Raw genomic sequence first — 16,815 nt, forward strand, 5'->3', positions numbered from 1 at the left:
TGTGTGTGTGTGTGTGTGTGTGTGTGTGTGTGTGTGTGTGTGTGTGTAAATCCCTGAAACTGAAATTTCAGGTAGTTGTAAGCCTCCTGATATGAACAGAACTCCAGTTTGCTGCAAAGGCAGCAAGTGTTCTTAACCACCAACCCGTTTCTTCTGCCCTTTGGCTAATTTGAAAGGACAGACTTAATATATTATTATTATTATTATTATTATTATTATTATTATTATTATTATAGTAAAACTGAAATACTTTATGTAACTTTTTGATGGAAATTTAAAATTGTTCCTTCTACGCATAGTTTGTAAGATTGACAAATCACTGCTTTTTATTTGGACAACCTGGTGACACAAGAATAGCTGGAAAGTGCCTGCTTTTGTAGCCACCCCCATGACAGTGGCTTTCCAACACCCTTATGGTTTGTGAGGAGACAGCCTTGTGACTGTTACTGTGAGGGATGTAGGTGTCAAGGGGAGCACTGGTCACTAAAGCCCATGTTGTGTGAGAAGACCACAAAGGCTAGTGGCAGTCTGAAGCTACTACTTCTTGACCAGTTTGATTTCCATCCCTTAACCCAAAAACAGCTTTTAAGTTACTGTTTAATGAACTCAGATTTACAGAAGTCTTAGTGAAGTATTCATTCAGCTTTAGTCAAGGTTAGTCCTTCCTTAATAGATCATCATTTGCCAAAGCATTTCCTGAAAAGAATACTGCTCAAAATAGATAAGGAAGGAGCATCACTTTCTCTGCATCTCAGAGACCTCCTGACTAAAATCTGACCTCAGTGGGTCTGTGTTAAAACCCTCAGTGTGGTGAGCATCAAAACTCTTAAGTCGCAGTCATCCATATCCACACCTGGGAAGTAAGGTGAAAGAGGTGGACTTCCTGAGTTACCGTGAATACCCAGTGTTTGTGTGTAATCAAAAGCGCAGGGTTCTCCTCTGTCACTGGTCTACATACTCCAAGTTGCACTTGGTGAAGAGTAATGAGAGTCTTCTCACAGCTGAAATGTTATCTGATCCTAATAGAGCAGAATAGAGATGGTGGGGTATTAATTTGAAACTTTCTTTGTCCAAGGGCTTAGAATTTCTGTTCTGCTTTTTAAATTGATTGTTCATAGCTTCTGCCCATTATGTCTTTCAAAGATAATTTTCTATTCTTTTTCAGATTTAGTTAGTTCCTTGCAGTGGAAACTGACATATCAGTTTATAAAATAGCTGTCTTTTATACTGCTTAGAAGAGTATATTTATAGTTAAAGCAATCTTAATTAGGAATCTGTGAATGCTCTGAAAAACTGTAATATTCTCTGAAAGTTTAAGGGTTTTTCAAAATCTGGAATTATAGCAGAGGCTTTTCAACCCTCTTACTAAAAGTCAGCACTTACTTTGGTATTGCACATTGTTTTAGCTAGTAATACCACAAATGATTCATTGTTCATTGTTACAGATTAGAACAATCTTAATTAACATGGAGTTTTTGCTGTAGTTATTGTCTATCCCAGATATAAAAGAAAACTGATGAAATTATATGTGGTTCATTTGAGGTACTCTGCAAAACTGCAGATTCATGGCCTTGAATTCATGTGTACCTTTCTTCAACAAACCACAAAGTACTGGTCTTTATTCTCTAAATATTGAATCAGCCTAGTGAAAGAAGTGTTGCTCTGAAGTTCTTTTACAGGGAAATCCCACCGATAAGGCCATTTTAGAGTCCCACATTCTAAATATATTCTATACTTTTCACTTTTTTATATTGAATCATTCATATATATATATATATGCTATGTATATGTTTATGCAAGTATATATATAAAATAATCTTAGTCTTTCTCTATGTTACATATATTCTTAAAATGTAAAAGGTGATTTAGATGTTGAACATAACATTTTTCTCAGACATTGCTTCATTGGTAGGCAGCACTGTTTAGTTCTAGGCTTATCAGTAACCTTTGTACATAATGTGATATTGTCTGAATGTCTTACTTTGTTCAGCCTTCCCTGCCACTGATGAAGCCTAAGGCTGCTGTTTCTTTGAGTTACTGATAATTTTTTTTATCTGATTAACTGACACATTTAGTTGAAATCAGACACAGCCCTTAGGCTGGGCATGGATTTAATTTAAAAAGTATCAAAGGTTTACTCTGTGTGCTATTTAATCATCATGTTTATCAGGCAAAGAGAAATTACCGGAAGGACCATAGGGAGAGGGTTATCTTAAGGAGCAGTAGCTTGGGAAATTGATAATGGCTACAAGGTAATTTACTGCTAACTTTTACATTCATTAATATAACATTTCCCGCTAATAATTACAGTGTATGTAATATACTAATTAAATTGAAAGCATTATCACTAATTTTCTTTTTGCTGAACCCCCAAAGATAGCTGGATAAGAAGTGAGAATGTAAAATTGAAGAAAGCACATGTAGTCACACCAATTTAAACAGTTGGAGAGTTGGACAGATAAAATATTTTTAGAGATGGAAAATGAAACACTCCAAGTCTTTAGGAGAATTCATGGTAGGCTGTGACAAGGAAATGAAATTTCCAAATGAATGAAATCACTATGTACTGTAGGTTTGTAAAATATTACACTGGTCTGACCTGTAATGGTCATACATCTACCAGAAGCCAATGCGTCACTACCTTTGGTGAGGATAATGACACCACTCTAATGAATGAATATGCCTCCCTGGTGGAGTACACTGAGGCTGTGGGCCTTTGCAGTACTCTTGCTTTTTATTTGGCTCTTAACACTGCAACGTAATTCACATTCTACTTGAAAACCTCATGCTATGTAACAAACCATAGTATCCAAATTAATATTTAAGAGAAAACTATCTCCCTCAAAGATTTCTTAACAAAACAGTAACAAATAATCAATAAGGGGATGTATTTCAAGTTTTATATAATTCAAACAATAAATGTTGCACGCTGATGTATGGTTATATATAATTGTAATTTTAATCTGGCAGTAAGCCTCCAGGGTTTTCTCCTACTTTCATTAATGATATGCATAGGATATAATAAAATCTAAAATAATATAATCATTTTTGCTTTGTGAAACATAAAACCCATAATTGAGAAGTCTTATCTTCATGGATATAATAACTATTGTGCCATTTGCTAAATGCCTTTTACCATAAATCACAAAAAACATTTCTCTTATTTTGTTTATTGAAAGTCATGTTGTTCTCATTCTTAGGACGGAAAAGTTTAGTAGTTTCCATGGAAAGGAATATTCAATATTAGAATAATAGATAGTACGAGAATCTTACTTATTTTCCACTGAGGACACTGAAATCTAAAAAATTTAGACATACTGGCAAATGTTTCATGACTAGTTATCATTATCAAAAATCTAGATCAGTCAAGACAATTTATTGCATTTGTAGATTTTATAAAGTATTCATAATGTGAATTGACTATTTATTTTAAAGAATTTAGTTAAAAATTAGTACGCTTAAATTATATAAAATATTTTGTTTTATTCTATATAGTTTGTATCCACTCACAGAAATATTTGCAATACTACTTTTTATCATTAAAGATATATTCACATATTTTAATCCAGCTACTTAAGGCTAGAAACCACGACTTATATTGCTTTTTTTATGTTCTGCTTATTTTAATTTTGTTGGTGTCTCTCTATTTGCACTTGTGGATAAATACATATATGTACATATTTATACCACCTGTGGAAGTTTGAGGACAACCCAGGATGTTATTTTTTGGGGGCCTCCTAATTTTGTTTGAGACAGGATGTCTTATTGACCTGGAACATCACAGAGCAGGCTAGGCTTCCTGCCTACAGAGCTCTAGGAATCTATCTGTCTGTCCTTGTCTCTCATCTCATCATTAGGGATTACAAGAATAGTCCACCACAGAAGGCTTTTTACATTGGTTCTGGAGATTCAAACTGAAGGCTTCACATTCCCAGGGAACACATTTTGCTGAGTGAGCCATCTTGCAGCACCCTGCTACAATTTTTTGTTGATATTTACAGTTACTTTTTCTTGGCCATTTTAAACCTCACTTGTTCGCTTTCTTATTCTTTTCACCTAGTCTTTTCTACATTAATTTTTTAGTCTGTCTAATAACTCATGTAATGATGGTAAACTTTCAGTGTAACTAGCCATATACAAAGTCCTTTAATGCAGCACCAAAATTTCATTTCTTCAGTAATTGAAACAGAAAGTCTGGTTTTCCATATTGACAACAAAATATTACAAGCTTACCCCCAAAACAACATAATTCTTTAACTGGCATGAGCTGGTTGGCTGGTCATTTTGTCAATACTTGGTCTTGATAGAAGTTAGGAAAATTTAATAAGAAGTTGGGAAAATAATTCCTACAGTTCAGAGGACCTTAAGATACATTGATATATGCAGCTTCTATAGTGGTTTGAAAGAAAATGGAACCCATAAGCTTATATATTTGAATTTTCGGTCCCCAGTTGGTAGAAATATTTGGGAAGTATTGAGAAGTTTGTCTTTGTTGGAAAATGTGTGTTTTTGTTGGTGGGCTTGGAAGTTTCAGAAGCCCAAGCCATTTCCCGGCTCCTTTTCTTTCTTTCTTTTTTTCATTACAGATACAATTATATTATAATCTCAAAAAGTAAAAGAAAAATAATTTTTGAAAATGATAATGCAAGATCTTGAGATGAGTAATAGAGCATGTATCCCATATTATGTATCTCCCCTAGCCCACTGATAGGGGAGGTCCTCCTCCCTTACTATCTGACCCTCGCCTATCAGGTCTCATCAGGACTGTCTGGATCCTCTTTCTCTGTGGTCTAGTTAGGGCACCTCACCAGGGGGAGGTGATCAAAAACTGGCCACTGAGTCCATGTCAGAGACAATCTCTGTTCCCCTTACTAGGGATCCCACGCAGAGACTGAACTGTCATGGGCTACATTTAAGCAGGGGGTCTAGGTTCTCTCTATGCATGGTCCTTGGTTGATTCATCAGTTTCCGCAGGACCCCCTGAGCCCAGATTTTTTGGCTGTGTTGGTCTCCTTGTGGAGCTTCTGTCCCATCCAGGTCTTTCTGTCTCCCTTTCTTCCATAAGATTCTCTGCACTCTTCCCAAAGTTTGGCTATGAGTCTCAGCATTTGCTTAGATACGCTGATGGGTATCCAAGTCTTTCAGAGGGCCCCTGCGGAAGCACCTGTCCTGTTCTTTGTCTTCTTCTACTTCCAATATCTATCTTGTTTGCCCTTCTGAGTAAGGATTAGGCCTCATCTTTAGGGTTCTCCTTGTTGTTTAGCTTCTTTAGGTATACAGATTTCAGTATGTTTATCCTATATTATATGGCTGATATTCATTTATAAGTGAGCATATGCCATGTGTGTCTTTCTGCATCTGGGTTACCTCACTCAGGATGATCTTTTCTAGTTCCCATCATTTGCCTGCAAATTTCATTATTTCTTTGTTTTTAATTGCTGAAAAGTATTTCATTGTGTAAATGTACAATTTCTGTATCTATTCTTCAGTTGAGGGATATCTAGGTTGTTTCTAGATTCTGGATATTACGAATAAAGCTGCTAAGAACATGGTTGAACAAATGTCCTTGTTATTTGGTTGATCATCTTTCCACTGTATGCCCAGGAGTGGTATAGCTGGATCTTGAGGTAGGATTATTCCTTATTTTCTGAAAAAGTACCAGTTTCTCAATTTCATGTGGGAAAACAAAAAACCCAGATTAGCTAAAGCAGTCCTGTAGAATAAAAGATGTTCTGAAGGTATCTCAATCCCTGATCTCAAGCCGTACTTTAGGGCAATAGTAATAAAAGCGGCATGGTATTGGCATAGAAACATACTGGTAGATTAATAGGATCAAATCGAAGATCCAGAAATAACCCCAAATATCTACAGACACTTGATTATTGACAAAGAAGACAAAAATCATACAGTGGAAAAAAGATAGCCTCTTCAACAAATGGTTCTGGTCTAACTGGATGTCTGCATGTAGAAGAATGCAAATAGATGCATATTTATCACCCTGAGAGAGTACTAATATCTAGAATATATAAAGAACTCAAGAAGTCAAACACCAGCAAACCAAGTAATCCAATTAAAAAAGGGGTACAGAGCTAAACAGAGAATTCTCATCAAAAACAGAGGAATATCGAATGGCAAAGAAACACTTAAAAAAATGTTCGACATCCGTTCTCATCTGGGAAATGCAAATCAAAACAACCCTGAGATTCCACCTCACACACATCAGAATGGCCAAGATCAGAACTCAAGGGATGACACATGCTGAAGAGGATGTGTAGAAAGTGGAACCCTCCTCCATTGCTGGTGGGAATGTGAACTTGTACAAATGAAGTGGCTTTTGTCAGGTACACCTGTCACAGCAATATGACAAGTAAGTAACAGAGGAGCTTCTTCAAATCATTAACCCTAAAGTACTATATCCTGTCAACAAAAATGCCTTGGGCCTTAAAAAGGAAAAGCACCTACAATTCTACCCTTCTGTTCAATTGGATAATGTAAAGAATGTTTGGGCTCAGGTGATGTCCCACTATCACAAAAGAAGCAAAAGTAAAATAATGTATTGTCGGTTTCTAGATGGAAGTAATTGGCAAATTATTTTTATCTTCTGCAATTTCTTTGCCATTTAATTTTCAGCCTTAACAACTTTTCCCATATTTAATTGAGAACTCTCACAAAAGGAGATGATAATACAGCAAATTAGTGACCTAATAATATTCCATCTTGAGTTCAGCGTTTAATGGGGACAGTGCCAGATGGTGAAATTTTTTTTCCATACTAGAATGTTGCTATTGATCATGCAAAGAAAAATAATAATTTTTTAACTTAGAAAATATTTTTATGAACTTTATTTGGGAATTCTATGTGTCTCATTTAGAAGTATTTCATTTAATTGGTATGCCTCTGTAGGTATCTAATTATCTAGACTAAATGAAGAATGAGCAGTTTAAAGAAAAAGCAAATAGTACTTCCTCAGCCATATTAATATCTGTTTTAGTTACCTAGGCTGCAGAGCATCATTGACATTCATAAGAGTTTCTTACTCAATAATACTACATTACCAGAAGTCCAAATATTGCCACTTAGAGGATAACGCAAGAGTCTGTCTTTAATGAATGATTCATACTAACAACGTTAGAATGCCTTTCAGATGAAAAACACTTTAAATTCAGTAGATCATTTTTTTTCTCAACAGACAAGAACTCATTAACAGAATAATACTGGTAACAGGCATTTTTCAAAGAAAATAATATCTCTGATAAATACAAAATGCCTATCTTCTCATCTGTAGAATAAGTAGGCCTCACTCTCATTTATAAAACTGGGCAGCTTGTTTCCAGGCTAGGACTTTCATGAGCCAGATATTCAGCACTGAGACAAGTGAACATTAATGAACAAAATCTTAACTTGGTTTTAGATTTCTACTTTTAAACCTGTATTATTCTCAGTTGAAGATTATCACTACTCCTGTGTGATCACCTGCCTTCATCTCTGTCTAGAGCTTTGTATGTGATAAGGACACACAGCATTAGCTACCATTCACAGAAGAATCTACTTCTAGCCTTGAATGTAAATATTCTTCATATACCCTTTTAAACAATATTTAACAATTCTTGAGGACTAGGTTATAACCCTGAATGAACAGATCTATGTTTATACTTCTCTCCAAGCTTAAAATAGCTCCAGTGCTATTTTAAGAGTCCATAATTTGCTTAATATAGAAGGCTTGGCAGCAGCTACTAAATGAAGCCTGACAATTAGATATGTTCAGATTTGGTAGCAGATAAGTTATTTATACTTTTACAGCCAGATTTTTTTTTAAAAAAAAAAAAGGTCTTTGGGAAGTGTGTGTATATATATATATATATAATCATGTTAAGGAAGATACAGGATAGCAGTTGACAATTCTGAATGCTTTGTATTTGCAGTACAATTTTTATCTTTAAAAGTAAATATCCCTGAGTTAGATAAGATGGTACATGCCTATAATGCCAGCATCTTGGAGATGGAAGATCAGGAGGAGCTTGAGGGCATCATGAGATACATGAGCCTTTGCCTCAAGAAACCGAAATTAGATGAATAAGTAGTTCATGATGTTACTGTCTGTCAAGATAGCCCTTATTTGTAGTCCTTTAGGCTCTACATAGACATGTCACACAATCTAGGATAACCCCTGTATTCATTACCACAAAATTTTAATTTCCCAATGATACCCTGTGATATGTTTAAATGTTTCTCTAGTCTTAATATAGTATAAGGCACACTCAGACATTTAAAATTGGTTTTTGGTAAACAAGTGAATAATTTTACCTCCCAAGTTACCAGGACATAGATGGTTAGGGAGTCTTGGGGATAGTGGGAGGAAGGAGAAAAGGACCTGGAAGTTTCAGGAGCTTCACAGGAAAAACAACAAAGCCAACTAACCAGGGCCCAGAGGGGCTTGCTAAGACTAAAGCATCAAACAAGGACCATGCCTGAACTGGACCTAGGCCCTCTACAGATATGTAGCAGATGGTAGCTTAGGCTTCAAGTGGGTACTGTAGTAAGGGAAGTGGGCACTACACCAGACAGTGCCAGCTTTATATCACTTTCTCCTGGCAGGACTGCCTTGACAGGCCATAGACGAAGAGGACAAGTTCAACCCCTGATGCAACTTGATGAGCTGGGCTGGATGGGAAAGGGAGCTCCTCTTTTCTATAGAAAAGGGCAGGGGGAGGGGATAGGGAGAGAGGATAGGACTGGTAGGGGAGGAAGGAAGGTACTACAAGGATGTAAAATGAATAAAATAAATAAATGATAAATAAATATTATTTGAGACAAAAATGAAAAGAAATATTTTCTGTGAAAGTAGCTGTACACAAGTTATATGAGGATATTCATTAAATTTATATTGTACATATAATTTGAACAAAGGCTAGAAAATCCTAAAATCCGAAATAACAGGAATAGTTGAATGAATCATAGTATACTATGAAGAGAAAAATCAATAGTCATTAAAATGTATTTTCCAAAGATATAAAGATATAAAACTATTTATGATAAAAACCTAGCTAAATGAAATATACATAGAATCAAAAACATAGAAATCTATAGCCACAGAAAAAGAAACAAAAATACATCATAAGGTAATAATAATTATTTCCCAATATCACCATTTCATTTTTGCTGTTTTATTGCATACTTCCTCAAACATCACATTATTGTTTTCTTAATCAATTGGGAAATTACTCAAAATACACACACATACACACACACACACATACACACACACACACACACACACACACACACACCCCTCTTATTCTGTCTTGGTAATTTGGAAGTTATGCAGTTGCCATACCCTTATCAGCTCTGAATGTTCATTATATTGTAAAACGTAAGTATTTATTTTATAAAATTTGTTTAGTTTCAACTTTTATTTTTAAGAAGTCTTGGCATCATTTGTATGTATTCTCTTAAAATTTCATATTGTTATAATTTTGTCATTTTTCCCTACTGGTTTGTTAACCTATGTTTCACTGACTTAAAACAATATGCTATCATATGTGTTACATAATATTATCTTTTTTAGTTTTTGGTTTAGGTGGTTGTAGAAGTATAGAAACACTATTTTTTCATGGTCAATTTTATTAAATTATAGTCATCTACTGATTCACATTTATGTAGGCTTTTCTTGGGTAAAAGCCACAGTGATACCTTTTTTCAAAGAACTGCAAACAAATATGTGAGGGGTAAATCCATAAATAGTTGGTGTTTAATTTCAGGTAGTATGAAAAAGAAAATGGGCAGGATAGAAAGTAGTAACAAAGGAAAGAGCAGATGAAAAAGTCAGAGTAGGCCTTGAGTACTCCCATTGGGATGAGTTGGGTGGACCAGTAATGCAGTGCTGGCTGGTGAGGTCACAAGGATTGGCATCAGAACAAATAGTCTTGCACAGATGAAAACCCTCTGGACTACAGCACTAACCCCACTAGGCAAGATGTGCTCACTGATGTAACGGCAGAATGTGTGTTAGAAGAGCGAATAAGAGCTCTTTGATTGGTTTTGAGGTCTGCTTTGTAAAAAGAACTCTATTCCCAGTCCTGCTTACCCAGTTAAAAACACATGGCAGAAGAGATCCAAGATATGTAATGCAAAAAGAACAACATGGTAGAGGGGGCAGGAAGAATGTAAGAGTCAGAAATTGAGGGGTGCATATGAAATGCTGTCTTTGGGCATGGTATAGTAGTGCAATCATGATCTCACAGCAATTATAGGTAGCTGTCAGCAACAGGCCTGCATAAAACTAGGCATGTCAGCAATCAGTTTTAAATGAAGGAGAAGCCCATGATTGTGTCTCATTGTTGAATTATTGGCTTTTTATTCCCCAGATAAGAGCAGACAAGGGTTAGTGACTGAGCCCAGTTAATGTTTTCTTCAGATAACAGTCAGGGGTAGATTTGATCCTTTAGGGTCTCTTTTGCCTAGTTTAAAGTTACATTCAGAATGCATAAGGATATAGAAGAACTTGTAACTACTTCTCAAATTTTCAGGACTGTTGTAAAATTGTGTTAAAACTGGCCTAGAGTTGAGTATACAGGATTATAGAACACTGTTGAGAAATGACAGTGAGCAGTAGTGCTTAAGCCCAGGAAACTGAATTATTTCAGTCAAATCAAGAAAGAGGTGAGACTTTTGAGGTAGTTGGGGAGAAGAGGAGGAAGAAGAGTTGTTCTTGATAGACAAAAATAGTAGCTCAAGTAACTTTGAAGTAGTAACATTGATAACAATTGTGATGATGAAGGAAGGTTTTACTTGGTGTCACAAAGTGCTAACCTTCACAATGACCTGGAATACAGGGTTTATGATCATCTTTCTCTGGCTTGGTAAGGCTGCTCCCCCCAGGGGAGGTGATCAAAGAGCCAGCCACTGAATTCATGTCAGAGACAGTCCCAGTTCCCCTTACTAGGGAATCCACTTGGTTACTAAGCTGCCAGGGCTAGGAAGGAAAGGATGAAAAGGGGGAAAGGCCTTAAGAGGTCGGGAGGGGAAGAAGGTAATAGAATACAGGAAATCACCTCCAACAGATTATGAAATCTGTGCAGGGGTTGGAGGAGAAAATGTTGAGGAAGATTAAAGAAAAGTTAAAACCCTGTGTCCTCACAAAGTTGCTGATAGAATAAAATAAAGAAAATAGCCCTTTTCCTGCAATGTTATCTGACAGAAATAATCATTTGGGGGGGGGCAGTTTGGGAAGATTTTTTTGTATTATTTTTATGGGTATGTTTTAAATTTCCATTATTTCCAAAGGCAGAATAAATTCCTGTTTTGTATTTCTTTGTTTATTTACTATGGTATCTTTTTGGACACATTGTTATTTCAGCATGTCAGGTTTATTTCAGTGTGCCTAGAAGCATGATTTATTTACTGTGAAATACTTATTACTGCTATTGTCAAGTTGCACTACTTGACAATATTACCGATGTATTACCAATGAGGACATCTCTCTGAAGTGATTTCTTCTGTCAGTCTTATACAGAGATGGATTTTCTCTTAAATGTATTCAGAGACTTTCTGCCCAGGATATTATTAGTAATTATCCCTAGTAACTCCCTTTATATCTGTATTACAGATGACATTCCCTGGTTCATATCTATGGTGTATATTGTTCCTCCCTTGGTTAAGAACATTAATCTTATTTACATATTTTAGACCTGTTCTTTTAAATTCCTAAATTGTCTTTATACTTGGTTTACCTTTACCTTTTGATCCATCCTACCTTTGGGCCATCCGCAAACAAGATCATATGTGAATTTACATTCTCCTTCATTTCCTTTATGAATGTACTGGGCAAAGTCTTTAACCCATGGGCCCCTGCTGGTGTCCTCAGCTGTGACTATACTGATGTGGTTCCTTCTGCCTGTGCTATAATTCTCTATATGGAATACTAGGCAATACCTCTGTGCTGCTCATCTTTTTACCAAAAATCCAGATTAAAGCCATGTGTGGTATATCTGTTGGTACTAATGTGAAAATTATTGAAATTATTCAATCTGGGGAAATATTGTCCCTGAAGGACTTTTCATAGGAGTGTCTATTGAATGTCAGTGTTTTTAAATATATAAATGTAAAAAAAACATTTTGGAACTGCTTCTACGTCTGTTTCCAGGAAAGTAGGTCTGTAGTTAAAATTTAAGTAAAAGAATGATTACTTCTCTTGCCACTGGGTAGATGATTAAAATATATGTGCGGATTATTTTTCTAAATGTGTATTTGCAGAAAATTATTTTGATTCAATGGTGACTCCTTAGATGATATGCAGTTCATGTGTAATTTTCAGCGTGGGATACAAACTGCAAGATTATCCTTCAATTTATTTTTTTTCTTTTATTTTCAGGAAAAAGAAGAAATAGAAGGGGTATCAGTAGGTGCTATACTTTCTGATTATCAACGTGTGCGAGTAGAAAATGTGTAAGAGAACATCAATTTGTCTAATAATTTTTAGAGTTTGTGCTGAGAATGTGCAAGGCTAGAATTATAATCCCAGATTCCTTGTAAAGTAAAAAGCATTGTTTATGAATAAAAATAAATAATTGTACCTAAATCATAAGCAGATATGTTATTCATGATCTATAGATCTAAACATACATCAAATTAACAAAAGCCGTATTTTTTTTTCTTTGAGAAACTCATATGAGTACACAACTAGATATTATCATGATCCCACTGTCTCCCCTTGCCTCCTCTCTTCTGAACTCGGCAAGTCCCCGATAGGACTTCATGTCCTCATCCTGCCGCCCTTCCTCCTCTACTCTTCAGGAGCACTGAGTGTGAATAGTGTTCTCTGTTTGAGTCTAAATAGTGCTCTCTGCATGCCCGTGGGTCTGTGCTCATACACTGGAGCAACGTCTCAGTGCCTGCATCCATGGGCAAGCCAAGTCATTCTTAAAATTCAAATGTAAGTGCAATATATAAGTAAGTAATATTTTCATTTTCATCAGCAAACCAGTTGTTCTAAAACCTGCCAAACTGTCTCAAAGCAGTTAAGACTCTTGTCTCCTCTCACCTCTGCACTAGTTTATGGGATTCTGATAGGCTTGTAAAGTATGAGAGCATCACATTTCTGTCTACACACTATGTCTTTCCCGATTTGCCAACCTGTAGAATTATTAAAAATGGGAATAATTCTTAACTGGCATTGGTATGCACTTTGACATTGATTTCTAAGCTTCAAGCCTTACGAACATTGATATTTTTAATATTCCTCGAGATTTAACTTATGTTTGCCCATAGACCATAAAAATTAAGAATGCAAGGCATTTTCACATTTTTGTTTTTCTTTGTGTGTGTGTGTGTGTGTGTGAGAACGTGTGCATCCCATGGCACATATATGGAGTTCAAAGGACAACTTATGGGGGTTGTTTCTCTCCTTCCACCACAGGTTTTCCAGAATTGAACTCGAACAGCAACTCCAATGCCTTTATCCTATCAATATCTCTCTGGCACCACATGGCATTTAGAAAAAAAAAAAAAAAAAAGGAGGAGGAGGACATTTTAAATGTTAAAACCCTTGAAAGAAGCATTATGTTTAAAATTAAGTTGCTGGGGACCCTGAAACTGAACACAACCATATCATTTATTTATTTTTTCTTTCTTTCTTTTTTTTTGTGTTTTTTTTTTTTTTTTGTTCTTCTTTTTACTTTGTAGATGTAAACGGCTTAATCTCCAGCCTTTAGCTTACCTTTGGCAGAGAAACCAGGAAGATTTGCTCAGAGAGATGATAGCATCTAACATTGAGGCCATTATCATCAAAGTAGCAGCTTTGGGTATGTAAATTTCCAAAAATTGTCTACTACCCCATAGGTAATCACAGGCTACTAATATACACAGAATAAGGGTTAGTGTTCGTATATAAACATGTGGAGTCACAAATGAAGTAAACACTCTGTGTTAGAGATGGAGAGAGAATTTCAAAATAGCTGTTTGCATCTTTGCCAAAGAGAGTAATAGTGAGCATCTCAAGTATTTGCTTGATGATTAAAATTGATATGGTTTTCTAAGTTCCTGTCTAATTTGAAATTAGGTTACTTTAAACAGAAAATATAGGAATTATTGTGTGTCTTCATTTAGTATGTGCTTCTGAGGGGGGAAATAGAGGTGTTCAGTTAATGGTTTTAAGCCTTTGAATAAAGAATACAGCCAAATTAATTATTTGCCATTTATGTCTAAGTAACAAAAGTTAACATTTATAGCATGTGATTTCTGTTAACTACCTTTAGGTGTGCATGTGTGACATTTATTCTACCAAACACTATTGAAGGAAACTTTACCGAGAGTTCACAGTTCCTTTAAGTATATAGAAGCATCTATATGATACAGTATAGGTTTCTAAGCCACTATCATCCATTAAAATAGTCTGAAAAAAACTTAGCAAATAAAATTTTTATGGTAAAAGATAAATCCATCTTCTGCAGAATGGTTTCATGATAGAAAATCTCAGTGCTACATGGACATGTAAAATATGTTACCAATAAGTATCTTGTATAATCTGGTTGTCTATATTTACTACTCTTCTATTGCTGCAGTAAACCCAATGATGAAAAGCAACCTATGGAAGAAACAGTACAAATTGATAAGAGTTCATAATGGAGGGAAAGCATGGCAGCAAATGGCAGGCATGTCAGCAGGAGCCAGGAACTGAGAGATCATGTCAAGAAACAGAACAAAGGGGAAGTGAGGAATTGCTATAGCCATCAAAGCACAACCCACCCCCAAACCAGGCTTTCACCAGCAAGGACTCATCTCTGGAAGGGTCTATGGTATATCCCCCAACCCAAGCAGCACCTCCATTGGGGCGGGGGCGGGGGCAAATATTTAAATACGTGATCTTATGAGGGATATTTCTCATTCAAACCGCCACTTCCTGGTCCCCAAGGGATGTGGCCACTTCATAATACAAAATGTGTTTAGTCATCTTCAAAATTCCCCATAGTTTTTCTGGCTCAACACTGTTTAAAAGTCCAAAGTCCCTCAAGACTCCCAGTAATCCTTTAATTATAACCACTGATAAACATAAGAAGAGCAAATTTTATACATCCAGCATGAAATGACAATGGAGACATTTTACCATCCCAAAAGGGTGCAGTCAGGAAAGCCTGGCCCAAAGCAAGATTGAAACAACTCCCGTCATTCCTTGGCTAGTAATAAAGGCTCAATGGTTCTGTCTCTTCAGCTTTGCTGCCTGAAATAGTATCTGATACATACCAGTGAACTTAAAGTTTTATTATTAACAACATCTTGCATAAAGGATTTTCTTTCTAGTATCATTTAAACAACTGTTTCGCAATGAATTTTTAAAAATCTAGCTTTTTAGAAATACTTGTTTATAACTGTATGTCAATGAGATTGAATGCAAACATTCTTGGTACATCATACATGTTTGTTTGGTTGGTTTTTCTTCTTTTGATTAATTTATTTTGTATTCGCTTTACAACCTAGTTGTTGCCCCATTCCTTCTCTCCTCCAGGTCTCACACTCCCTCCCCTTTGCCCCCTCACCTCTTCCTCAGAAAAGGGGAGCTCCCTTTCCCAGCCCCATCCCCCTTCAAGACTGAATGTGTCCTCTTCCCCTGTGGCCTGGCAAAGCAGTCCTGCCAGGGAGTCTGTATCTAATATAGTCCCCACATGAAGCCTAAGCTGCCCATCTGCTACATCTTTATAGGGAGCGTAGGTTCAGTTCATGCATGGTCCTTGATTGATGCTTCAGTCTCAGCAAACCCCTCTGGGCCCTGGTTAGTTAGCTCTGTTGGTCTTCTTGTGGACCTCTTTTCACCTCTAGATCCTTTGCTCTTTCCTCCCACTTTTCCACAAGACTCCCTATGCATCACCCAATGTTTGGCTGTGAGTCTCAGCATCTGTTTTGAGGCACTGCTGGATAGTTGTTCTCTTAGAGAACAACTCTGTTAGGCTCCTGTCTGCAAAACTTAGCTGAGTATCATTCATACTGTCAGGGGTTGGCACTCTCTCATAGTGTGGGTCTCTGGTTGGGCCAGGCATTGGTTGGGCATTTACTTAATATCTGCTCTGTCTGCTCTCTCTTTATCCCTGCTCATCTTGTAGGCAGGGTAAATTTGGAGTTGAAGTTTTTGTGGGTGGGTTGGAGTTCCTCTCCCTCTACTAGAAGGCAAATCTAGTTAGGAGTCCTCTTCAGTCTCTATGGCCCTGCTATTAGGAGTCACTGCTTGAATCCCCCTCATATCCTCCCAGAGACCTACCCTGACCTAGGTCTCCAGCCTGTCACTGAGATGCCCCACCCTCTGTTTTTCTTTTTTCTGCAGGCCTTCTTGCCCTCTGTCTCCCAAGGTCTATTCTCCACCCTCTTAACTCTCTGTGCCCTCTCCTACCTTATTCCCTCTCTTCAACCACTACCTCTGTCTATTCTATCTGCCCTTCCAAGTCAGACTTATGGATTCTCCCTTGGATTATTTTATATCCCAATTGTAGCCCCCTCCCTCTTCTCCTCCCAGTCCCACCCTCCTTCCCTCTTTCTTCCTATCCTATTACCATAATACACTGAAAGGGGAGTTCGCCTTCCCTGCCATCTGTCCATAGCTTATCAAATCTCATCAGGACTGCCTGGATCCTCTTCCTCTATGGCCTGGCAAAGCTACATTGCCAGGGGGAAGTGATCAACGAGCAGGCAACTGAGTTCATGGCAGAGGCAGCTCTGCTCCCCTTACTTGGGAACCTACATGGAGACTGAGTTGCCTATCAGCTATATCTGAGCAGGGGGTCTAGGTCCCTTTTAATTTTTAAACTTTTTTAAGAAAAGGAGAGAACCTAG

The 16,815-nt window shown here is 36.8% G+C and overlaps 1 protein-coding gene across 1 annotated transcript in view; it reads left to right on the top strand.

The window, feature by feature from the left end:
* Positions 1 to 16,815, top strand: part of Dph6 (diphthamine biosynthesis 6) — a 130,688-nt gene that overhangs the window by 63,641 nt on the left and 50,232 nt on the right. Inside the window, exons 4-5 of the mRNA XM_055603851.1 lie at positions 12,371 to 12,444; positions 13,681 to 13,799. Coding sequence (XP_055459826.1) covers positions 12,371 to 12,444; positions 13,681 to 13,799 — 193 coding nt within the window. The remainder of the gene's footprint in view (positions 1 to 12,370; positions 12,445 to 13,680; positions 13,800 to 16,815) is intronic.

This window comes from Psammomys obesus, unplaced genomic scaffold (genome assembly GCF_907164565.1).
Source record: "Psammomys obesus unplaced genomic scaffold, mPsaObe1.curated_primary_1811, whole genome shotgun sequence".
NCBI lineage: Eukaryota > Metazoa > Chordata > Mammalia > Rodentia > Muridae > Psammomys > Psammomys obesus.